Genomic DNA, 25,037 nt, shown 5'->3' with positions numbered 1-25,037 from the left:
TAGCCTGCGATTGCAGCAGAGAGGAAAAGGCGACGTGAGAGGGATAACTGGCCCCAAGATGTGTCTTCTCCAGCAGATGGTGTTTTTAAAAAGGTTTTTGTATGGAGGTCAATGAGGGTCAAATTTGTTTAGCAAAAAATGGTATGGTTTAATTACTACATGAGGCTTATCTGATCGAATAGAAGTCTCGTAATGCTTAGGTTGTTTCAGTTGTACTGACATAAGTAGGACACGTGAAATCCCGGCAAGCTGTGCCTGTCGGAGTTGTGCCTGTTGTTCACACGCGTATCTGCGTATCTGCCCACACATTGGCTAGAATGGTCCCACCAGATCTTGCCACGCCACGACTGGCAAGATACATTTTTTTAAGACATTTCTTTTCATTGTTATCTGTGATTACACCAATCCATTGCTTTTAATCCATGACTGGTGGAGAATCGGGGACCCAGCCATAATCTCCCACCCAGCCTCGCCTCCCTTCCCCTCACCATGAGGGCTTTGTCCATGTAGAACTCTCGGCCGGGGCTGCCGTCGTTGTGCTTGGTGTCCACGGCAAAGCAGAGGAAGAGCACGTCCACCACAATCTCAAAGACAGACAGGAAGCAGTGGGCCACCAGCCAGGAGAACAGGCAGACGATGAGCAGGGGCAGCACCCACACTGTGTAGTCACGCTGGTAGTTGAGCGACAGTACACCGACGAACGCTGTGCAGGAGACGATCAGTACCTGGACACACACACACACACACACAGGGAAAGATGGAGAAAAGTGGAGGTGGGAAAGGGAGAAAAGAGAAAAAGAGAGAGGGTAATAGATCGAATAGTATTATTATGCTTGAAATATCGCTAAAATGGCGTCGCTATGTGGCCGTTACCTTTCCCAGGAAGAGGACAAAGTCCCCCACGGTGTTGATGGTGGCCACTCTGAGGGCATTCTCTACCAGGATGACAAAGGCATCGCACGCCGACGTACAGAAACTGGTGCTGTTGATCGCTGTGGCCGTGTACGCGTTCTGTGATGAAAACAGACAGAGGACAGGAGTATCGTCAATAACAATGTGTCATCTTGGAATAAGTCTCCCTTGTAAAATAGACTGTTGTCAATGATATAATGTGTGTAATAGTGAGAATAATCCACATCTTAGATGACAATCAGTCTGATAGGACACTTACTTGATTCAGGTATGTTAGACACTTCTTCAGGCACCACAAGCAGCAGATGCAGGCTTTCAGCATACAGCGAGCACAGGCATTTTCCTACCAACAGAAAACACATTCAGTTTTAGTTCTCCACCCATTGTCTGACTTGACAAACTGGTAATTGGTATAAGTGAAAGCGAGAACGTTTAACAACACAATCTGGGATATGTCTTGCTTCTTAATTAATTGTCAAATCTGCCAAGACTGCCACTATTTTTTCATCCCAGTGTGGAATTTTAACTGTTGTTGTTGTCTGAAAACCTTCCATACACCTGCAATAGGTCTTTATGTTTAAACATTTCTGATTCACACTTTTTCGACCTAAATCAGTAAAAAAAAAATAGAACACTCCTGTTTAAACTGTTCAACCTTGTTTGATTTTGAAATGGTAAAAGAATGTATCAGGAATGAAGACAGAGATAAGCCACGTGAAGGGTTAATTCTGTTCCAGAGCACAGAACAGCACTGGGTGGGATACACCTACTACTGTATGTTGTGCACACGAGTAAACACCCTCAAACTCTTCAGAAAAGTATCTTCACGATGCTGACTCTCCGGTCGTTTTTGTTGATACTATAGTCCAGAACATAAACATCGGAGAACACGCCCACACTCTTTTACACAGACACAGGTCAGTAGAGATTTACAAGGATTGGTGAAGAAATGTTTACCTGATAACAGTTTATGATCATCTCCTGTTTTCTTTATCTACCGTAGCTATGTTTAACTATATTTAGAAAATTGATTAATTTCTACTGTCATTAGAGGAAATAAATAATGCTCTGTAAAAAAAATATATATATATACAGTGCCTTGCGAAAGTATTCGGCCCCCTTGAACTTTGCGACCTTTTGCCACATTTCAGGCTTCAAACATAAAAATATAAAACTGTATTTTTTTGTGAAGAATCAACAACAAGTGGGACACAATCATGAAGTGGAACGACATTTATTGGATATTTCAAACTTTTTTAACAAATCAAAAACTGAAAAATTGGGCGTGCAAAATTATTCAGCCCCCTTAAGTTAATACTTTGTAGCGCCACCTTTTGCTGCGATTACAGCTGTAAGTCGCTTGGGGTATGTCTCTATCAGTTTTGCACATCGAGAGACTGACATTTTTTCCCATTCCTCCTTGCAAAACAGCTCGAGCTCAGTGAGGTTGGATGGAGAGCATTTGTGAACAGCAGTTTTCAGTTCTTTCCACAGATTCTCGATTGGATTCAGGTCTGGACTTTGACTTGGCCATTCTAACACCTGGATATGTTTATTTTTGAACCATTCCATTGTAGATTTTGCTTTATGTTTTGGATCATTGTCTTGTTGGAAGACAAATCTCCGTCCCAGTCTCAGGTCTTTTGCAGACTCCATCAGGTTTTCTTCCAGAATGGTCCTGTATTTGGCTCCATCCATCTTCCCATCAATTTTAACCAACTTCCCTGTCCCTGCTGAAGAAAAGCAGGCCCAAACCATGATGCTGCCACCACCATGTTTGACAGTGGGGATGGTGTGTTCAGGGTGATGGGCTGTGTTGCTTTTACGCCAAACATAACATTTTGCATTGTTGCCAAAAAGTTCAATTTTGGTTTTATCTGACCAGAGCACCTTCTTCCACATGTTTGGTGTGTCTCCCAGGTGGCTTGTGGCAAACTTTAAACGACACTTTTTATGGATATCTTTAAGAAATGGCTTTCTTCTTGCCACTCTTCCATAAAGGCCAGATTTGTGCAATATACGACTGATTGTTGTCCTATGGACAGAGTCTCCCACCTCAGCTGTAGATCTCTGCAGTTCATCCAGAGTGATCATGGGCCTCTTGGCTGCATCTCTGATCAGTCTTCTCCTTGTATGAGCTGAAAGTTTAGAGGGACGGCCAGGTCTTGGTAGATTTGCAGTGGTCTGATACTCCTTCCATTTCAATATTATCGCTTGCACAGTGCTCCTTGGGATGTTTAAAGCTTGGGAAATATTCTTGTATCCAAATCCGGCTTTAAACTTCTTCACAACAGTATCTCGGACCTGCCTGGTGTGTTCCTTGTTCTTCATGATGCTCCCTGCGCCTTTAACGGACCTCTGAGACTATCACAGTGCAGGTGCATTTATACGGAGACTTGATTACACACAGGTGGATTGTATTTATCATCATTAGTCATTTAGATCAACATTGGATCATTCAGAGATCCTCACTGAACTTCTGGAGAGAGTTTGCTGCACTGAAAGTAAAGGGGCTGAATAATTTTGCACGCCCAATTTTTCAGTTTTTGATTTGTTAATAAAGTTTGAAATATCCAATAAATGTCGTTCCACTTCATGATTGTGTATCACTTGTTGTTGATTCTTCACAAAAAAATACAGTTTTATATCTTTATGTTTGAAGCCTGAAATGTGGCGAAAGGTCGCAAAGTTCAAGGGGGCCGAATACTTTCGCAAGGCACTGTATATATATAATGCATTATTGATTGATTATAATCTGGAGCTGGAGTCTTTTAGTATTTTGATCTGAAGTATTTCAGAGAGTGTTTTCTCTCTCTCTCTAGATATGGCTTCCTCCAGCAGTCTCCTGTCTGAAGAGCAGTTCCTGTGCTCTATCTGTCTGGATGTGTTCACTGAGCCAGTCTCCACTTCGTGTGGACACAACTTCTGCATGGTCTTTGTCACAAAGTACCGGAACGGCAAGGACCTGTGTCGATGTCCGACAGGAGCAATTCTCCAGACGACTTGAGCTTCGTGTCGACACGACCTTCAGAGAGGTTGTAGAGAATTTTAAAAGGATGAGAGACAGGGGTGAAGATGAGTCCCCTCCCAAACGTTGACAAAAAAAGCCCTGTGACGTGTGCAGTGTGATGAACCTCGGTGCCCTGAAGTCCTGCCTCGTGTGTCAGACCTCTTACTGTGAGACTCACCTGGAGCCTCATCAGATAGCCCCAGCATTCAAGAGACACAAGCTGATCGACCCTGTGGAGAACCTGGAAGACAGGATGTGTAAGAAGCATGACAGACCCCTGGAGGTGTTCTGTAGTAATGACCAGGCGTGTGTGTGTGTCAGTTCTGCACTGAAACAGACCACAAGACTTATGACACTGTCCATACAGAGGAAGAGTGATGCAGAGAGAGAGATAGCAGAGTGTATGCAGTTCTTCAGTACTCTGGTGAAATCCATTGAGAAAAGCCAGGCTGAGCGTGTTGAGGTGATTGAGGAGAAGCAGAAGGCAGTAGAGAGGCAGGCTGAAGGGCTCTAAAGAGCTGGGGCAGTAAATCACTGAGCTCAGTGTTCTCAGTGATATGTGTGTGGGGACCGCGAGGAGAGCTTTTGTCTTAGCTGGACGCTGAATAAAGAGATGGAGAAGCTGCCTGAAATCACACTTACGTCTCTGGACCCTGATACAGCACATTCCAGTCTGATCCTGTCTGAAGACGGGAAACAAGTAAGACATGGAAACACACCACAGAATCTTCCGGACACTCCAAAAAGGTTTGACCGTTATGCCATGACCCTCGGAAAGGATGGCTTCTCCTCTGGGAGATTTTACATATGAGGTGACGGTTAAGGGGAAGACTGACTGGGATGTAGGTGTGGCCAGATAGTCCATTGACAGGAAGGGTAAAATCACACTGAGCCCTGAGAATGGACTCTGGACTGCCTTCTCTCCCTGAGAGAGAAGCCCCAGAAGGTAGGGTTGTTTGTGGACTATGTGGAGGGTCACGTCTCCTTTTATGATGTGGAGGCCAGGTCTCATATCTACTCTTCCACTGTCTGCACCTTTACAGAGACACTCTTTCCATTCTTTGAATCCTGTAATAATACTGATCGCAAAAACTCAGCCCTTCTCATCATCTCTCATGTCAATCACACAGACTGGTTAAACAACGAGGGAACTGTTGTTCTGCAACAGACAATTTACAAATCATCAAAATTAGTGTATTTAGTCAGATTGACATGTCACATTAGAATGATCACAGATTTCCTCTGAAATTTCATCATGAAATGAAAACGGTTCTGTACATCTTAATATGGATAATAAATGCTTGTGCTTACTGAAAATGAAAACTTAACTGGCATTAACTTAAATAAGTAATACAAGTTATGTTGCTTTGATTATTCAAATCTACCTACTGTGCACCTTCAGAAAATATTCATACCCCTTGACTTACTCCACAATTTGTTGTGTTACAGCCTGAATTCAAATGGATTAAATATATTATTTTGTTCATCCATCAACACACAATTCCCCATAATGCAAAGTGAAAACAGGAATATCTCATTTACATAAGTATTCACACTACAAATCACACTACAAATTGAGCTCAGACACATCCAATTTCCTTTGATCATCCCTGAGATGTCACAAAACAACTTGGAGTACACCTGTGGCCAATTCAATTGTTTGTACATGATTTATAAAGAAACACTACTGTCTATATAAAGGTCCCACAGTTAACAAGGCATGTCAGAGCAGAAACTAGAGTAAACCATGAAGTCTAAGGAACTGTCCGTAGATCTCCCGAGATAGAATTGTGATGAGGCATATATCTGGGAAGGGTATAAAACAATTTCTAGAGTGTTGATAGTTTCCAAGAGCACAGTTGTCTCCATCATTGGGAAATAGAAAAAAACATGGAACTACCCAGACTCTGCCTGGAGCTACCGTCCAACCAAACTGAGCAACCAGGCAAGAAGGACCTTAGTCAGGGAGGTGACCTAGAATCCAATGACCACACTGACAGAACTACAGAGTCCTTAGCTGAGATGGGAGAACAACAGTCTCTACAGCACTTCACCAATATGGGCTTGATGGGAGAACGGCCAGACGAAAACCACCCGAGAAAAAGGCACATGATAGCACGCCTGGAGTTTGCAAAAAGGCAAATGAAAGACAGAGCATAAAGCAAAAGATTCTGTGGTCTGATGTAACTCTTTGGCATGACTGCAAAGCACAATGTCTGAAGAAAACCAGCACAACTCATCACCCGTCTAACACCATCTCTACCGTGAGGCATGGTGGTGGCAGTATCATGCTATGGGGATGCTTTTCAGCGGCAGAGACTGGTAAGGACAGAGGGAACAATGAATGGAGCCAAATACAGGCAATTCCTTTGATGAGAACCTTCTTCAGAGTGCAAACAACCTTAGACTGGGGTGAAGATTTATGTATGTATACATATATGTATGTATGTATGTATCATTGTTCAGGACAATGACCCCAAGCCTACAGCCAAAGCAATGCTGGAATGGCTTCAGAACAAGAATGTGAAAGTCCTTAAGTAGCCCAGCCACAGCTCAGGCTTGAAACACATTGAAAATCTGTGGAAAGACTTGAAGATTGCTGTTCACTACCGCTCCCCAATTAAACTTAACAGAGATTGAGAAAATCTGCAAGGAAGAATGGGAGAAAATCCCCAAATCCAGATGTGCAAAGCTGATACAGACATACCCAAGATGACTCAAAGCTGTAATCGCAGCCAAAAGTGTTTCTACAAAGTATTGATTCAGGGGTATGAATACTTACGTAAATTATATATTTCTGTATTTCAATTTCAATATATTCTCAAAAAAACATGTTTTCACTTTGTCATTATTGTGTATGTGTGTAGATGGGTAAGAAAAACAATCAACTGAATACATTTTGAAATCAGGCTGTAACACAGCAAAATGTGGAATAAGTCATGGGATATGAATACTTTCTGAAGGCACTGTATTTACCCACAGTTATTTTAGTCTCTTATTAGCTCTATAAGTTAATATCATGTTGATACTGTATAAGTGAATACAATAAAGGATGTACTCAGCCCTCCACAGACTTCGAAGTAGCTGTGGATGAATAATGTGTTCTCTTGTTTTGTACTGTTCTGTAGTTTTCGACCCGACAAAACAAAGAACTCTGTGTCCTGCAGGCCCAGGCATGGATACAAGCCTACTTTGTTCCAATATTTCTGTCATTCAGTGATATTTATTCCCATAGTAATTCGTTATGGATCCATAGCAAAATAAACATCTGCATTTTGAAAGAGTATTTTTATCATTATTTTATTAACGAAAGCTTAAACATGTTGATGAAGAAGCCACATTCGCCTCGGGGTCCATCCCAGTTGCTATTCTGTGGAACCATGCGTTTTTTTTTGGTGAGGCCTGTTGTCCAGCCATTTCTCCACAGATGCTTTATTAATTTTATTCTATTTCACCTTTATTTAACCAGTTAGGCCAGTTGAGAACACGTTCTCATTTACAACTGCGACCTGGCCAAGATAAAGCAAAGCACTGCGACAAAAACAACACAGAGTTACACGTGGGATAAACAAACGTACAGTCAATAACACAATAGAAAACTCTACATACAGTGTGTGCAAATGTAGTAAGATTAGGGAGGTAAGGCAATAAATAGGCCATAGTGGCAAAATAATTATAATTTAGCATTAACACCGGAGTGATAGATGTCCAGATGATGATGTGCAAGTAGAGATACTGGGGTGCAAAAAGAGCAAGAATAAATAACAATTTGGGGAATGAGGTAGTTGGGTGGGCTATTTACAGATGGGCTGTGTAGAGGTGCTGTGATCGTTAAGCTGCTCTGACAGCTGATGCTTAAAGTTAGTGAGGGAGATATAAGTCTCCAGCTTCAGTGATTTTTGCAATTCATTCCAGTCATTAGCAGCAGAGAACTGGAAAAAAAGGCGGCCAAAGTAGGAGTTGGCTTTGGGGATGACCAGTGAAATATACCTGCTGGAGCGCGTGCTACGGGTGGGTGTTGCTATGGTGACCAGTGAGCTGAGATAAGGCAGGGCTTTCCCTAGCAAAGACTTATAGATGACCTGGATCCAGTGGGTTTGGCGACGAATATGAAGCGAGGGCCAGCCAACGAGAGCATACAGGTCGCAGTGGTAGGTAGTATATAAGGCTTTGGCAACAAAAAGGATGGCACTGTGATAGACTACATCTAATTTGCTGAGTAGAGTGTTTTTGGCTATTTTGTAAATGACATCACCGAAGTCAAGGATCGGTAGGATAGTCAGTTTTACAAGGGTATGTTTAGCATCATGAGTGAAGGAGGCTTTGTTGTGAAGCCGATTCTAGATTTATTTTTGGATTGGAGATGCTTCATGTGAGTCTGGAAGGAGACTTTACAGTCTAACCAGACACCTAGGTATTTGTAGTTGTCCACATATTCTAAGTCAGAACCGTCCAGAGTAGTGATGCTAGTCGGGCAGGCGGGTGCGGGCAGCGATCGGTTGAAAAGCATGCATTTAGTTTTACTAGCATTTAAGAGCAGTTGGAGGCCATGGAAGGAGTGTTGTATGGCATTGAAGCTCGTTTGGAGGTTTATTAACACACTGTCCAAAGAAGGGCCAGAATTATACAGAATAGTGTCATTTGCGTAGAGGTGGATCAGAGAATCACCAGCAGCAAGAGCAACATCATTGATGTATAGAGAGAAAAGAGTCGGCCCAAGAATTGAACCCTGTGGCACCCCCATAGAGACTGCCAGAGGTCCGGACAACAGGCCCTCCGATTTGACATACTGAACTCTATCTGAGAAGTAGTTGGTGAACCAGGCGAGGCAGTCATTTGAGGTTGTCGGCATGGTTGCATGCTCTGAAAAAACACATGGATGGTTTTAGTACACAATTATCAATTATCTTTAGATATTTTTGTCAGATGTTACTATAGAATACTGAAGTATAATTACAAGCATTTCATAAGTGTCAAAGGCTTTTATTGACAATTACAAGTTGATGCAAAGAGTCAATATTTGCAGTGTTGACTCTTCTTTTTCAAGACCTCTGCAATCCGCCCTGGCATGCTGTCAATTAACTTCTGAGCCACATCCTGACTGATGGCAGCCCATTCTTGCATAATCAATGCTTGGAGTTTGTCAGAACTTGTGGGGTTTTGTTTGTCCACCCAGTTCTTGATGATTGACCACAAGTTCTCAATGGGATTAAGGTTTGGGGAGTTTCCTGGCCATGCACCCAAAATATCGATGTTTTGTTCCACGAGCCGCTTAGTTATCACTTTTGCCTTATGGCAAGGTGCTCCATTATGCTGGAAAAGGCATTGTTCGTGACCAAACTGTTCCTGGATGGTTGGGAGAAGTTGCTCTTGGAGGATGTGCTGGTACCATTCTTTATTCATGGCTGTGTTCTTAGGCAACATTGTGAGTGAGCCCACTCCCTTGGCTGAGAAGCAACCCCACACATGAATGGTCTCAGGATGCGTTACTGTTGGCATGACACAGGACTGATGGTAGCGCTCACCTTGTCTTCTCCGGACAAGCTTTTTTCCCCGATGCCCCAAACAATCGGAAAGGGGATTCATCAGAGAAAATTACTGTACCCTAGTCCTCAGCAGTCCAATCCCTGTACTTTTTGCAGAATATCAGTCTGACCCTGATGTTTTTCCTGGAGAGAAGTGGCTTCTTTGCTGCCCTTCTTGACACTAAGCCATCCTCCAAAAGTCTTCGCCTCACTGTGCGTGCAGATGCACTCACACCTGCCTGCTGCCATTCCTGAGTAAGCTCTGTACTGGTGGTACCCCGATCCCGCAGCTGAATCAACTTTAGAAGATGGTCCAGGCGCTTGCTGGACTTTCTTGGGCGCCCTGAAGCCTTCTTCACAACAATTGAACCACTCTCCTTGAAGTTCTTGATGATCTGATAACTGGTTGATTCAGGTGAAATCTTACTGGCAGCAAAATCCTTGCCTGTGAAGCCTTTTTTGTGCAAAGCAATGATGACAGCACGTTTCCTTGCAGGTAACCATGGCTGACAGAGGAAGAACAATGATTCCAAGCAACACCCTCATTTTGAAGCTTCCACTCTATTATTCGAACTCGATCAGCATGACAGAGTGATCTCCAGCCTTGTCCTCGTCAACACTCACACCTGTGTTAACGAGAGAATCACTGACATGATGTTAGCTGGTCCTTTTGTGGCGGGGCTGAAATGCAGTGGAAATGTTTTTGGGGGATTCAGTTCATTTGCATGGCAAAGAGGGACTTTGCAATTCATCTGATCACTCTTCATAACATTCTGGAGTATATGCAAATTGCCATCATACAAACTGAGGCAGCAGACTTTGTGAAAATGTATATTTGTGTCATTCTCAAAACTTTTAGCCACGACTGCATGTCTACACATTGATAGGCTATACACATAAAACATTTTTTTAAATGTACGGAAACCAAAATACCTTTAGTTTTGGTGATCCTCTCAGCACCGACTCATTTTCAAGTCCTCTGGTGGATACAGTCCCAACCCTGGAACGGGTAGCACCATAGAAATAAGCTGGCTTGATGAAAAGCGTTTGCCACCCGGGTTTGCATTGCAAATGAGGTCAAAAACTGGGTCAAGGCACCAGCAGAGTAAGCAAACCTTTATGTAGTAAAATAAAGGTTAAATAAAAGTCCTACAACACCTACGGTAGGCCTACAGTATATCTAAAAAATATATTTTATCCATCTCCACATGTAGGTCTCCTGATTTAAACCCGATCTAACTTGTTTTGGCATCAACTGAAAACATTCATCCGTAACTCTACAAGCAAAGATGAACTGGTGGAGACCATCAAGATGTTTTGGCTTGAGAAATTGACGATACAATTCCCCCCTACCCTCTTTCTTGGCCATAGTCTATTGTCCTGCTAATAGTCCATAATGGGTGGATGGGTGGCTTCTTTTGTAATGAATGAATGTATTAATTACAGTCATTTACCATTCTCATTCTCGTACTGGAAACGTTGTTTGCAGAGTTCATAATCTCATTTTCTAAGTCCTTGTTTAAAAAATAACTATATTTTGGAGATGATTTCATTTTCAAATAACTGAAAGTGGAGTGGTTGGAAACTTCATAAAGGGGAAAAGGCCATTCTTGAACATGGGGAGAGACAATTGGTCCTTTTAATTTTGTCTGGCTTGCCATTCCAAATAAAATTGAATATTTTTGATATATAATGATATAATTTAAACAGGTTGCTGTTTAAATTCTCTCTCTGAAAGGATGCAAGAAACGGTGATAACATGTGTCCTTTTAGAGACTATTATACATGGCATCCAGGTCTGGATAACCAATAACATACACAAAGCACTAACCCTGACTCTCGTTTTTTAAGTGTTCATAAGTCTATATATTTCCTGTTTTTTTTTAACAAAATTGCTTATTTTAGTTAAACGCACTTCACAGACCGTGCTTATGTGAGACCAAAACTAGCGAACAATTGTAGAGTTGTGACTTTTATAATCACTTCTATTTTTCACTTCTAGACTATCAGAAAGAATGTGGGTACTTATTTATTTTTGATCCAAAGCCATGAATGAGTGAGTCACTCAGCTTTATGTAGGTGCCGAGGCTATATGACTGCGCCATCAACTTGATTATTTAGCAAACATCACTTGCTGCTTATATTCAGCCAACACATATATCTTAATAATATCATGGAATATATATATATTTTTAAATGTGCAGCTTCCAAAAGCATAATCAGTGTTCTAACTCCCCCTTGCGGTGGTCTGGAGCAATGAAGCAGTGACGGAGGATAACATACTAAACCACAAATTAAGTCCTGCGGCATAATCTCAAAACTATTAATTGAGGAACCACTGTATTTTTTTTATTAGATAACTGTTCAACCACCTGAGTCAATATGTGTTAGAATCATCTTTGGCAGCGATTACAGCTGCTAGTCTTTATGGGTAAGTCCCAAAGAGCTTTGAAAACCTTATTCTTATTGAAAACCTGCCATTATTCTTGAAAAATATCTTCAAGCTCTTTCAAGTTAGCTGTTGATCATTGCTAGACAGCCATTTTCAAGTCTTGCCATAGATTGTCAAGCCAATTTAAGCCAAAACTGTAACTAGGCCACTTAGGAACATTCAATGTCGTCTTGGTAAGTAACTCCAGTGTATATTTGGCCTTGCGTTTTAAGTTATTGTCCTGTTAAAAGGTGGATTTGTCTACCAGTGTCTGTTGGAAAGCAGACTGAACCAGGTTTTCCTCTTTGCCTGTGCTTAGCTCTATTTCTTTTATTTTTACCCCCCACAAAAAAGCACTAGTCCTTGCCGATGACAAGCATACCCATAACATGATGCAGCCACCACCATGCTTGAAAATATGAAGAGTGGTTGTCACGACTTCCAACGAAGTTGGTCCCTCTCCTTGTTCGGGCAGTGTTCGGCGGTCGACGTCACCGACCTTCTCGCCATCGCTGATCCATTTTCCATTGACTTTGTCTCGTCTTACATCACACCTGATTTCAATCCCATCAATTACATGTTGTGTATTTAACCCTCTGTTTACCCTCATGTCCTTGTCGGTGATTGTTTGTTGTATGTATGTGTGTAGTTATGTTCTGGTGTGCGACAGGTTTTGCACCCTCTTATTTTATTTAGTATATTTTGGTTTTCAGAGTTTTTGAATACTTATTAAACTGCTCCGTTTATACCAAGTTCACTCTCCTGCGCTTGACTTCCCTGCCACCAGCACTCACCCATTACAGTGGTACTCTGTTGTGTTGGATTTGCCTCAAACATAATGCTTTGTATTCAGGACAAAAAGTTCAATTACTTTAGTACCTTATTACAAACAATATTAGTATTGCGTACAGGCTTCCTTCTTTTCACTCTGTCATTTAGGTTAGTATTGTGGAGTAACTACAATGTTGTTAATCCATCCTCAGTTTTCTCCTATCATAGCCATCTAACTCTAACTGGTTTAAATATCGCCATTGGTGAAATCCCCGAGTGGTTTCTTTCCTCTATGTCAACTTTATAGTGACTGGGTGTATTGATACATCATCCACAGTGTAATAAATAACTTCACCATACTCAAAGGGATAGTCAATGTCTGCTTTTGGTGCCCTTTGTGAGGCATTGGAAAACCTCCCTACATGTAGTCTTTGTTGTTGAATCTGTGCTTGAAATTCACTGCTCGACTGAGGGACCTTACAAATAATTGTATGTGTGGGGTACAGACATGGGCTACTCATTCAAAAATCATGTTTAACACCATTTTGACATGGGGTGTAGAGAAAATGTTGCTGTTTTAAAGCAAGTTTCCTGCAATTCTACACATTTTGCCATGGGGTGCAGAGACATTTTAGATAGCTAGCTGCTAAACTAACAGCATTAGCAGACATGGGCTAATTAAAGTGGAACTGGCAGCGTTTTAACTACTTTGCATATATGAAATAAACAGACAATAAGAGGTTTTAAAAATAGATTCTATTTGACTCCAACTTCTATGACGCAGAATATAGCATTGTTGGCAAAACAGATGAATGCAGTTCAATGCATGACTAATATAATTCACCAATACATATTGCTATTAGGTTGTAAATCACAGCTGCCCTGGTTGAGTGCTTGCTGCCTCCACCCATTCAGGATGCACTGTTTCAGTTTCAATGACTCAATATTTTGGACAAAAACTGACAAAACTAAGGCAGGGAACATCAATACAAACAAACTGGCAAGGGCAATGATCTCAAGTCAGTCATAACATTCCTAATAGGCTAGAGTATCTATTTATTTAGCAAGCTAAAAACAAGGAGTCTAACATTAGCTAGCTAGCTGCTGGAAGGATGTCATGTCATGGCACGAGTTGGTGAGTGGCCGCCTTTTCCCCTGTCATATCGTTTTTTGTTGGCTACAGCTAGAGATGCGGGTGTCACTTTGCTAGCTAGCTAGCTACGCTGAACTTGAACAACGTATGCACAGTTAGCATGCATATCTCTTAGTTGTCTATTAAATGTATTTGGCATCGATCAAATGGGCGAGCAGGCCGTTCCCATTCAGTTGTCAAAATGTGTATTATGAGTATTTGAGATTTTTCGCCCCCGCCTGCTGTGTACCGAAGTCGGTAGAAAGTGTCCTTGGCTCCCACCTGCTAAACCTAAACCTGCCTTCAACATCATTACCAGAATTGCGCGAAAACAGTGCTCAACAGGCAGGGGCGAAGGACACGGTGGAAGGCTGGGGTGACACTGTGTGCTAGCTTACTACTGTAGTTAACTGGCTTGCACACGGTGACGCCCCCGCCTGCTGTGTACCAGAGTCCTCCTTAGGACAAGCTGGCTAAGCTAGCACACAGTGTCCTTCACTCCCACCTGCCGAACACCTGCCCTTGCTGTCGTTTACAGAACTGTGGGAAAACTACCCGACAGGCGGGGGTGAAGGACACTACAGGTGTGTATTAGCTATAGCTAACTACCATTACCGGTGTGTACTAGCTATAGCTAACTACTGTTGTCACCCCTGCCTGTTCTTCTTCTGTGGGGTTTATCGGATGTTGGCATCCAACATTATGGTGCATTACCACCATTTAATCTACTGAAGTGCCCCTGCCTCCCGCCTATGTACTGGAGTCAATTAAAAATTGACCAACAGAAGTATAAAGAGGGGTTCCTGCAGATGCAGGGATGCCTACATGCAGGAACACCCCAAATTGCGGGCTGCAGTTGCACCCTTCTCAATGTAAGAGGACCTCTGTATATACATATTTGCAGAAAGCCAATAAAATGTATCTTTGTGGCTTTTGGCGAATGATTTCTAATGTCGTGCTGTTGTTACTTACTGCTTGTAAACACACAGTTCAGTTCAAATTGAATAATGGCAGGCCGGTGAGGCAAATAGCTTATTTCCATATAGACCTATTGTAGCTCTGATTGGCTATGGTGCATCGGTCTGTGTAGAGTCCGGTCCTGAACAAGATTGACACGTTTTTGTTGGGGGGTAGGTTTTATGCCGTGTCTATTAAATTGCCCAAATGCACGGTCGCTTTACCACAATAGAATTTTCACAAATACCTTACCCTACGTCCTTCCCAAACATTCTAGGAAAGTGTGAAAGTATTTCAACAACCATATCTAAAGTGTTCCCTTGTCATAAAATGTAAACAAAATATATAATATTCTTCCTGGGGGTGTATATGAACTGATTTTTCTAAGATTTCATGTTGCTAAAAAGCTGTCACTTCCTCTTTAAGTGACTGACATAACGAGAGAAACCGCTGATGCACAACCAAATTTCTAAACTGCACCTTGTGTATTCTACTATTCTAACTCGGAACAGTAAGTTGAGACCTCGACTGAGTTCCATAAAAATGTATCCGAGGGCCTTCAAAAGGGGTGGGTCGCAGCCACCCGTCCTTTTTCAAGGGTGTTCACACATAAAATTATTAATTCATTCAAGGTTTATACAAATAAGTCCATTCAATATAGAATTGTTTCAGAAAAACAATAGTTCAAACCCTAGAACCCACCATTGTTCCCTTAGGTTTATTACTGGTCATGGTCACAGAACTCACCATTGTGCTCTTAGGTTTATTACTGGTCATGGTTACAGAACTCACCATTGTGTTTTGTATCAAAAAGTGGGTTGGGTCTCTTTGCATGTAAGGAGAGAGCAGCATTTGCTTGTGTTTATCTACAAAGCACTCATGCAGAAACTTCCTATGTATCTATCATCATGAATTCAATTTAGATTTACAAATGACCAAAACCCGGTCTCAGGCTTGGATAACCCTGGAGGCCCCTTTGGTCTCCACAGAGTTGGGTAAAGCTGCTTTTAGGGGGGGGGGGGGGGGGGTTGCGCCTTTATGTGGAACCACTTCCAGAGCTCTCTGAAATTAGATGTTCCCCTTGGTCAGTTCAGAGTAATGACCTCTTATGTTGATAAATGTCTGTTTTTCTTCATATGTTTTGTAATTTTATATATTGTATGTGTTTGGTGTATTTATGTAGGGCTCCTCTGTGGAAGAGATCCTAGTCTCAGTATGACTTTCCTGTCAATATAAATCAAATTTAAAAAAGTACAAGTATATTATTACGGTTATAATGTTGTAGAGAACAATTGAATTATTCATTATATGAGATTTATAATGACATAGGGCAAAGAAAACTACGTCTTGACATTAATTTTGTAGTACTCTCTTGAATTGCCCCGTTTTTCCTCAACATTCTAGACCAGTGCGTGAACACCCTACATACTCTGCCATTGAACTGATTGTGGATGTAAGTGATATACACCTATTGTATTCGGCGCATGTGACAAATACATTTGATATAGCTGAATGAGATAAAGTACCTACTTTTCCTTTCAGCTGGTTGTGGATGTATGTGAGGATGAGGCGAGGGATCTCCACCAGGGTGATGATGAAGGAGCCTTTGGCCACGGTGCCCAGATGGTAGCGGGTCAGACGCAGCATAGACGACACGATGGGGGTCATGGGCAGTTGAGATTTATTCCTGATGTCCACCACAGGATAGAGGAAAATAAGAAGAGTTGTAAAATAGTCCAATTAACTGATACAGGACTGACTTGGGATTAAATAGTGTTGTCCGTACTAATGGACCAATAAAGCAGGCGCTCAATGAAGTGCAGATAACGTATTTGACAGAAGAAACCCAGAAACCTGTACCCAGGTCTGATACGGGATATTTCCAAGTGAACACATCACAAGCATGCCATTACTTTTATTACATTTCATCACATAGCGTTTCATCACATGGCATTTCATCACATAGCATTTCATCACAACACTCTCTCCTGACCTTGTGAAGTAGTAGGTGACCACAGCTCCGGCCACGGTCATCTGCTGGCAGGCCAGGATGAACTGACTGATCCAGATGAGGCCCACAGCGTGGTACCACACCATGTACTGGAGTGGACCTGACATACGAAACTCCACCAGCCCTGTCTCCTCACTCTGCACTGGGCTACCTGTAGGGGTTACACACAGACAGGGTTCGAGGTCGCTCTGCACAGGGGTGCCTGTAGGGGCACACAGCTAAGGTTAGGGGTCAATCTTCTCGTTCTTTACAGGGTTCCCTACAGCCAAGATTAGGGGCAGGCTGATCTCCTCTGATCTGCAAGGCATTCAAGGATCATGATTGTGTTCCTGGAAGATTTTTTGGGGAAAATATTTTCATTCAAATATAATACAGCAAGATGGCACCATTTTGCAACAACAAACACTGCAGCTTGGATGAGTTTGTTGGACACTCTTTTTTTAAGGTTATCTAGTTTATCGAACTCTAATCTGAATAACATCCAGGAACAGCTAAAAGGCAGACAAAGGAAGATAGTAGGCAGACAGATTCTACAAAAACATGACGCTTTGTTGCATTGGAGGTTGCGCTGGTGTTGTTGTTGATGAGGGAGAACATGATGTATTGGGTAGATTTCAGAGACCTTTTCTTTGACTGTGCGCCCGAGCTGCCACCCACAGCACCAGACCGACCCAAGAATCTAAATAAGAGTGGGCGTCGAGTCGTGCCACTCTAGCCATGCGCTTTCAGTTCCAAAATGTCACATGAGTGTGTTAATCACATAGAAGCAGGAATTAGAATACTAGAATGGACATGAACCTTCTTGTGATGGTCCTAAGGTCACCCATGTTGGTCAACCATGGTTTGCCAGTGCTGTCATAAGATAGTGTGTAAAATAATGAATGTGAAGAATTTATCTGCACTGTATGTGTGTAGGTAGGTAGAGGAATGTTTCCATAAATGTTTCTAATTAACTGACAATGTGCCAACATTCCATTCAAACAATGCGGTCAATCCACAGTCCTACACTGGCTCAAATCAGTTGATGGGCTGGCGTGGTTACACATGGTCTGCGGTTGTGAAGCCGGTTGGACGTACTGCCAAATTCTCTAAAACGACGTTGGAGGCGGGTTATGGTAGAGAAATGAACATTCAATTCTCTGGCAACAGCTCTGGTGGACATTCCTGCAGTCAGCATGTTAATTGCACGCTCCATCAAAACTTGAGACATCTGTGGCATTGTGTTGTGTGACAAAACTGCACGTTTTAGAGTGGCCTTTTATTGTCCCCAGTACAAGGTGTACCTGTGTAATGATCATGCTATTTAATCAGCTTCTTGATATGCCACAACTGTCAGGTGGATGGATTATCTTGGCAAAGGAGAAATGCCCTCAACATTTTTGAGAAATAAGCTTTTATTGTGCATATGGAACATTTCTGGGCTCTTTATTTCAGCTCATGAAACATGGGAACAACAACTTACCTGTTGCGTTTATATTTTTGTTCAGTATATAATATTTTGTTTAAAACGTTTACATGCTTCGCAAGAATAATGATTTCCCTAATTATCCTGTTTACATGGACACATCTGAAATTAGGCTACCTGATGGGACTTAAATAATTGCAGAAAATCGCCAATGAAAATAAACATTCCACCAGTGACCATGTTGTTCCACAAGTGACCAAGCCTCTGAGTTTGGACATATAACATTTGTATGTGAAAACTATTTCTAAAATGCATATTTTCAGTTTTTCCGAACTCGCTTCACTCGCGCATAAGAGGGAGGCTTGCGCTACCGGTTCTGGCACATACGCACATCAAATACACAGCTGGAATGCTGATTAAGCTGTTTACGCATCCTAATAATTTGAAAGAATGCTCAGAAAACCAGGTGTTTTAATCAGCGTATGCTTATTTCAATTTTGACCTCACGCCAAATAAGATAAGTAGAGTAAGGTGTTTACATGACTATTTCCATACTCTGCCATAATCATTTTAATATTGAATTATTAGTGTGCATGTAAATGTGGTCATATAATAGCACTCACAGCTTTCTAAGAAAACTAAATCTGAGACATTTATGGTCCGTTTACATATATTTGAGAGGCTATTTATACAGACAATGTGTGTAAAACACATATAAACTGTATTTATATGACAATATTTGATATTGACTATAATTCCATTACCCAATTTCTGATGCATCACATACCTTACTTCTATTTTCCTGCGTAAGTAAAGACAGGAAATGCATCTCGTGCCTCTACTGTCATTTATTCTAATTCAACTGGTTTTGGATTTCTCCCTGACCAAGATGGCTGCCATTTTCACCCCATTATGGAACTTGGTGGGTTTATGACACAGCCCATTTAGTAATTTAATAGGATCTCTATGATTAATCATCACATCACTAGCAGGATGAAATGAACCAAACAGTCCATACTTACAGTATCCAAACTTTCCATAGTGACCTTATTATTTTTCGGGGCATAAAACAATTGGAACAAATCTGTAAAAAAAAAAATGGTATCCTCGCCAAAAAGTTTTATTTAGACGTAAATGTCTTGTTGAAAGGGGAAAATAAAGACATTAACAAAATTGTATGTTTCACAACGTGACAAAGTTGTATTCCATTCTGACCTGTGGTTCCGAGGAAGAGGAACACACCGAGCCAGGAGACCCAGAAGAGCATGAGGCTGAGGAAGGTCCAGAAGGGCTGCAGGGCCAGCAGGGGCAGGTGAGTGAACACCTTGCCCGCTACGTGGAACAGGGTGATGGTCAGTGCCACGCGCTTCCTCATGAAGAACAGCAGCAGCAGCAGGATCACCTGAAAATGGGATACAGGATGTGAAGTATTCGGAAAGTATTCAGACCCCTTCACTTTTTCCACATTTTTGTTACGTTACAGCCCTATTCTAAAATGAATTAAATAAAAAATCCTCATCAATCTACACACAATACCCCATGGTGACAAAGCAAAAACACGTTTTTAGAAATGTTTGCAAATTTATATATGTATTTAAAAAAAAACAGAAACACCTTATTTACATAAGTATTCAGACCCTTTGCTTTGAGATTAGAAATTGAGCTCAGGTGCATCCTGTTTCCAGTGATCATCCTTGAGATGTTTCTACAACTTGATTGGAGATTATTTGGAAAGGCACACACCTGTCTGTATAAGGTCCCACACTTGACAGTGCAAAAACCAAGCCATGAGGTCGAGAAAATTGTCTGTGGAACTCCGAGACAGGGTTGTGTTGAGGCACAGAACTGTGGAAGGGTACCAAAACATTTCTGCAGCATTGAAGGTCCCCAAGAACACAGTTGCTTCCATCATTCTTAAATTGAAAAAGTTTGGAACCACCAAGACTCTTCCTACAGCTGGCCACCCGGCCAAACTGAGCAATCGGGGCGAAGAGCCTTGGTCAAGGAGGTCACCAAGAACCCGATGGTCACTCTGACAGAGCTCCAGAGTTCCTCTGTGGAGAAGGGAGAACCTTCCAGAAGGATAACCATCTCTGCAGCACTCCACCAATCAGGCTTTTATGGTAGAGTGGCCAGACGGAAGCCACTCCTCAGTGTAAGGCACATAACAGCTTGTTTGAAGTTTGCCAACAAGCACATAAAGACTCTCAGACCATGAGAAACAAGATTATCTGGTTTGATGAAACCAAGATTGAACTCTTTGGCCTGAATACCAAGTGTCACATCTGGAGGAAACCTGGCACCATCCCTATGGTGAAGCATGGTGGTGGCAGCATCATGCTGTGGGGATGTTTTTCAGTGTCAGGGACTGGGAGACTAGTCAGGATCGAGGGAAAGATGAACGGAGCAAAGTACAGAGAGATCCTTCTTGAAAACCTGCTCCAGAGCGCTCAGAACCTTAACGACCCTAAGCACACAGTCAAGAAAACCCAGGAGTGGCTTCAGGACAAGTCTTTGAATGTCCTTGAGTGGCCCAGCCAGGGTCCGGACTTGAACCTGATCAAACATCTCTGGAGAGACCTGAAAATAGCTGTGCAGTGATGCTCCCCATCCAACCTGACAGATCTTGAGAGGATCTGCTGAGAAGAATGGGAGAAACTCTCCAAATATAGGTGTGCCAAGGTTGTAGCCTCATACCCAAGAAGACTCAAGGCTGTATTTGCTGCCAAAGGTGCTTAAACAAAGTACTCAATAAAGGGTCTGAATACTTATGTAAATGCAGTGCTTCATTTGAGCCGGATCTCTCCATTTTGGACTGTTTTGTTCCGGAACCTATTTAGCCAGATCATGTACATCTCGAGGCATGAAAAACTATTTTAACTTTTTGCAATGTAAAAATTATAATAAAAGCGATCAAAGTTCATTTGAGTTGCTTATTCGTTTATTCTTCTAACCCCACAAAAAAAACTTAACTTGAAAAAGTAGACTTTCAGCTCGGGCCTAATATTCTAAGAGTTGATTCGGGTTGGGCCGGTCCGGATTTATAGTTAGACCAACATTGTAACCTGTTTGAGACCAAAACGTGGCTGTGTGAGTACAGCCCAGCCTCACATCTAATTCGTGCATATATGTACAAAATGTATTTCAGCAGATTTTGTGCGTTTTTGTGCATGTTTGTGTGGTTCAATTCGTTCGAAAATACACAAATTTATGTGCTACTTAATTTGTGTGAAAAGACACAAATTTAACTAGTAGGCACACAAGCCTTTGCAACAACCATATACGCGACTATACCTTACCCTAACCTTAACCATTCTACTAACTATACCTAACCCTAACTCCAACTGGACCTAACCCTAACCCCCACCCTACGGACAGACGACTCTTTAACCCAACCAATGGGTCAATCTACAAGTGGGCAACCATGGGGCCCACAACTTTGGCCGGCCGCGCTCGGACCCCTCCAGCCTACGGCATATGTGTGGAGTGTCACCCCCTCCCTTCCCCCCTCCGGTTTCCACGTGTCAGAGATGGAAGTGGATTAACTGACTCAAAACTAGAAACCAAACTCCTAGGTTGCACTATGCTTTCCACATCCGTTGACAAGCGGACCTAGACATCATGACCACACCACTCGATATGGACACATGGCAACCAACCGAGGACCAAACCTGCATAAGGTGCGCAACTCAAAAGATTTTGCCTGATCCTACAGTTTAAGAACAAAAATTAAGAGTTTAAGAACAAAAATTAAATATAAACTATCGCGTCTATATGGTTGTTGAAAAGGCTTGTGTGTAGCCTACTGGTTAAATTTGTGTATTTTCGCACGAATCAATTTGTGTCTTTTCGCACGAATTAAGCCAGAAAAACGCACAAAAACGCACGAAATTTGCTGAAATGCATTTTGTACATATATGCACAAATTGATTGTGAGACTGTGTTGGTATGTGGGAATGCAGTGTTTTCCACTAGTGCCAACCGTCGGCAAAACATCAGATTACAGACTCATTAAATAGCCGCGCTGTTAGGGTTGCACATTTCGGGGAATATTCAGAGGTGGAAACTTTCCGTGGGAATTAACGGAAATATTACATTAATATTAATACCTTTTAAATGTAGATGTTTTTTACATTGGATATATTTACCACATCATATGTAGACAGAAACATAAACCTTTTACCTTATCATAAGTAGACATAATTGCAAATGATTAAATCCTTCCAATATAAATTTTAAAAAACAATTTAGTTAAGAATTGACCTTTAATTAAATGAGTTGACTCTTCACATGGGATGATTTCACTGAACAACAAAATAAAGTGAATATTGAATGATCCCCAATTATCCATCACATCTCCAAAAACATTTTCAACATACATCTGTAAAATGATAGTCTAGAAACTAAAGGTTTGGTTGTCTTCCTCTCTGTAATATCTTCTCCCTCAATGTCCACCTCTTGAACATCAGACTCTGAGGCCTCATATTCACTGTCACTTTCCAACCTTGTTGAGGATGGCTCATTGTCAGGCTCAAATAGCCTCAAATGTGCCCGGATGGCCACCAATTTTTCAACCCTTTTATTGGTCAGCCTGTTGCGTGCTTTGGTGTGCGTGTTCCCAAACAAGGAACAGTTGCGCTCTGAGGCGGCTGATGTTGGTGGGATTTGGAGGATGATGGAGGGAACAGGGGAAAGAGCCTCAGATCCACAAAGTCCCTTCCACCAGGTGGCTGATAAGTTATGTTGGCATGACTGCGATATTGCATCTCCATCCCAAAGCCCTTACTTGGAAGTGTACTTTGCCAGACTGCCAAGAACCTTGCCCTCATCCAGGCCAAGGAGACGAGACACAATAGTGATGACACCATAGGCCTTGTTGATCTCTGCACCAGACTGGGTGCTCTTGCCAGCTTACTTGGCGTCCAACATGTACGCTGCAGCGTGTATGGGCTTCAGGCAGAAGTCTTCACGCTTTTTGATATATTTCAGAACGGCAGTTTCCTCTGCTTGGAGCAACAGTGAAGTGGGCAGGGCAGTACGGATTTCTTCTCTTACATCTGCAAGCAGAGTCTGAACATCAGACAGGATGGCTTTGTCTCCCTCAAACCGAGCAATGGCTACTGCTATAGGTTTCAGGAGTTTCAGGCTGCTTACCACTCTCTCCCAAAATACATCATCCAGGAGGATCCTCTTGATGGTGCTGTCCATATCGGCAGACTGTGATATGGCCATTTCTTGGAGAGACTCGTTCCCCTCCAGGAGACTGTCAAACATGATGACAACACCACCCCAACGGGTGTTGCTGGGCAGCTTCAATGTGGTGCTCTTATTCTTCTCACTTTGCTTGGTGAGGTAGATTACTGCTATAACTTGATGACCCTTCACACACCTAACCATTTCCTTGGCTCTCTTGTAGAGTGTATCCATTGCTTTCAGTGCCATGATGTCCTTGAGGAGCAGATTCAATGCATGAGCAGCACAGCCAATGGGTGTGATGTGAGGGTAGGACTCCACTTTAGACCAAGCAGCCTTCATGTTCGCAGCATTGTCTGTCACCAGTGCAAATAAATTCTGTGGGCCAAGGTCATTGATGACTGCCTTCAGCTCATCTGCAATGTAGAGACTGGTGTGTCTGTTGTCCCTTGTGTCTGTGCTCTTGTAGAATAGTGGTTGAGGGGTGGAGATGATGTAGTTAATTATTCCTTGCCCACAAACATTCAACCACCCATCAGAGATGATTGCAATACAGGCTGCTTTCTCTATGATTTGCTTTACCTTCACTTGAACTCTGTTGAACTCTGCATCCAGGAAATGAGTAGATAAAGCATGTCTGGTAGGAGGGGTGTATGCTGGGCAAAGAACATTCAGAAATCTCTTCCAATACACATTGCTTATGAGCATCAGAGGTGAACCAGTTGCATACACAGCTCGAGCAAGAAATGACTCAATGTTCCACCATTGAGTCAAAAACACTTCTGATTCCAGGAGGACCATGAGCTGTTGCTATCAATAAGGTGTCTAATTCCTAATTTTCACCTCGAATAGAAGTAGAGGGACTTCTCAGAGGTTGCTTGTTGTGAGTGCTGTGGGAACTTTATGCACTTGGCCAGATGATTCTGCATCTTTGTTGCATTCTTTCTTTGGCTGGATTGGGTTCTGAGCGCCGTTCTCAGATTATGCTTTTTCCGTAAAGTGTTTTTTAAATCTGACACAGCGGTTGCATTAAGGAGAAGTCTATCTTTAATTCTGTGAATAACAGTTGTATCTTTTATCAATGTTTATTATGAGTATTTCTGCAAAATCACCGGATGTTTTGGAATAAAAACATTACTGCACGTAATGCGCCAATGTAAACTGAGATTTTTGGATATACAGTGCCTTGCGAAAGTATTCGGCCCCCTTGAAATTTGCGACCTTTTATTTTTTTTGTGAAGAATCAACAACAAGTGGGACACAATCATGAAATGGAACGACATTTATTGGATATTTCAAACTTTTTTAACAAATCAAAAACTGAAAAATTGGCCGTGCAAAATTATTCAGCCCCTTTACTTTCAGTGCAGCAAACTCTCTCCAGAAGTTCAGTGAGGATCTCTGAATGATCCAATGTTGACCTAAATGACTAATGATGATAAATACAATCCACCTGTGTGTAATCAAGTCTCCGTATAAATGCACCTGCACTGTGATAGTCTCAGAGGTCCGTTAAAAGCGCAGAGAGCATCATGAAGAACAAGGAACACACCAGGCAGGTCCGAGATACTGTTGTGAAAGCTTTAAACATCCCAAGGAGCACTGTGCAAGCAATAATATTGAAATGGAAGGAGTATCAGACCACTGCAAATCTACCAAGACCTGGCCGTCCTTCTAAACTTTCAGCTCA

At 42.1% G+C, this 25,037-nt stretch overlaps 2 protein-coding genes and 1 pseudogene across 4 annotated transcripts in view; 2 read left to right on the top strand and 1 right to left on the bottom strand.

The window, feature by feature from the left end:
* Window positions 1–25,037, top strand: part of LOC139374877 (E3 ubiquitin-protein ligase TRIM21-like) — a 155,271-nt gene that overhangs the window by 12,523 nt on the left and 117,711 nt on the right. The gene's annotated exons all lie outside the window — the stretch shown is intronic.
* The window catches only part of LOC139374876 (choline transporter-like protein 1), a 39,009-nt gene that overhangs the window by 2,560 nt on the left and 11,412 nt on the right, over window positions 1–25,037 (bottom strand). For both annotated transcript variants that reach the window (XM_071116060.1, XM_071116059.1), the window contains 6 exons: window positions 19,370–19,556; window positions 16,732–16,900; window positions 16,269–16,425; window positions 1,172–1,255; window positions 874–1,011; window positions 489–725 (listed from right to left, as the gene is read on the bottom strand). In XM_071116060.1, coding sequence (XP_070972161.1) covers window positions 489–725; window positions 874–1,011; window positions 1,172–1,255; window positions 16,269–16,425; window positions 16,732–16,900; window positions 19,370–19,556 — 972 coding nt within the window. The remainder of the gene's footprint in view (window positions 1–488; window positions 726–873; window positions 1,012–1,171; window positions 1,256–16,268; window positions 16,426–16,731; window positions 16,901–19,369; window positions 19,557–25,037) is intronic.
* On the top strand, window positions 3,737–4,851 carry LOC139375494 (E3 ubiquitin/ISG15 ligase TRIM25-like; annotated as a pseudogene).

This window comes from Oncorhynchus clarkii, chromosome 19 (genome assembly GCF_045791955.1).
Source record: "Oncorhynchus clarkii lewisi isolate Uvic-CL-2024 chromosome 19, UVic_Ocla_1.0, whole genome shotgun sequence".
Lineage (NCBI taxonomy): Eukaryota > Metazoa > Chordata > Actinopteri > Salmoniformes > Salmonidae > Oncorhynchus > Oncorhynchus clarkii.
Note: the sequence above shows the minus strand (reverse complement) of the source record. Positions and strands in the feature narration are given on the sequence as shown.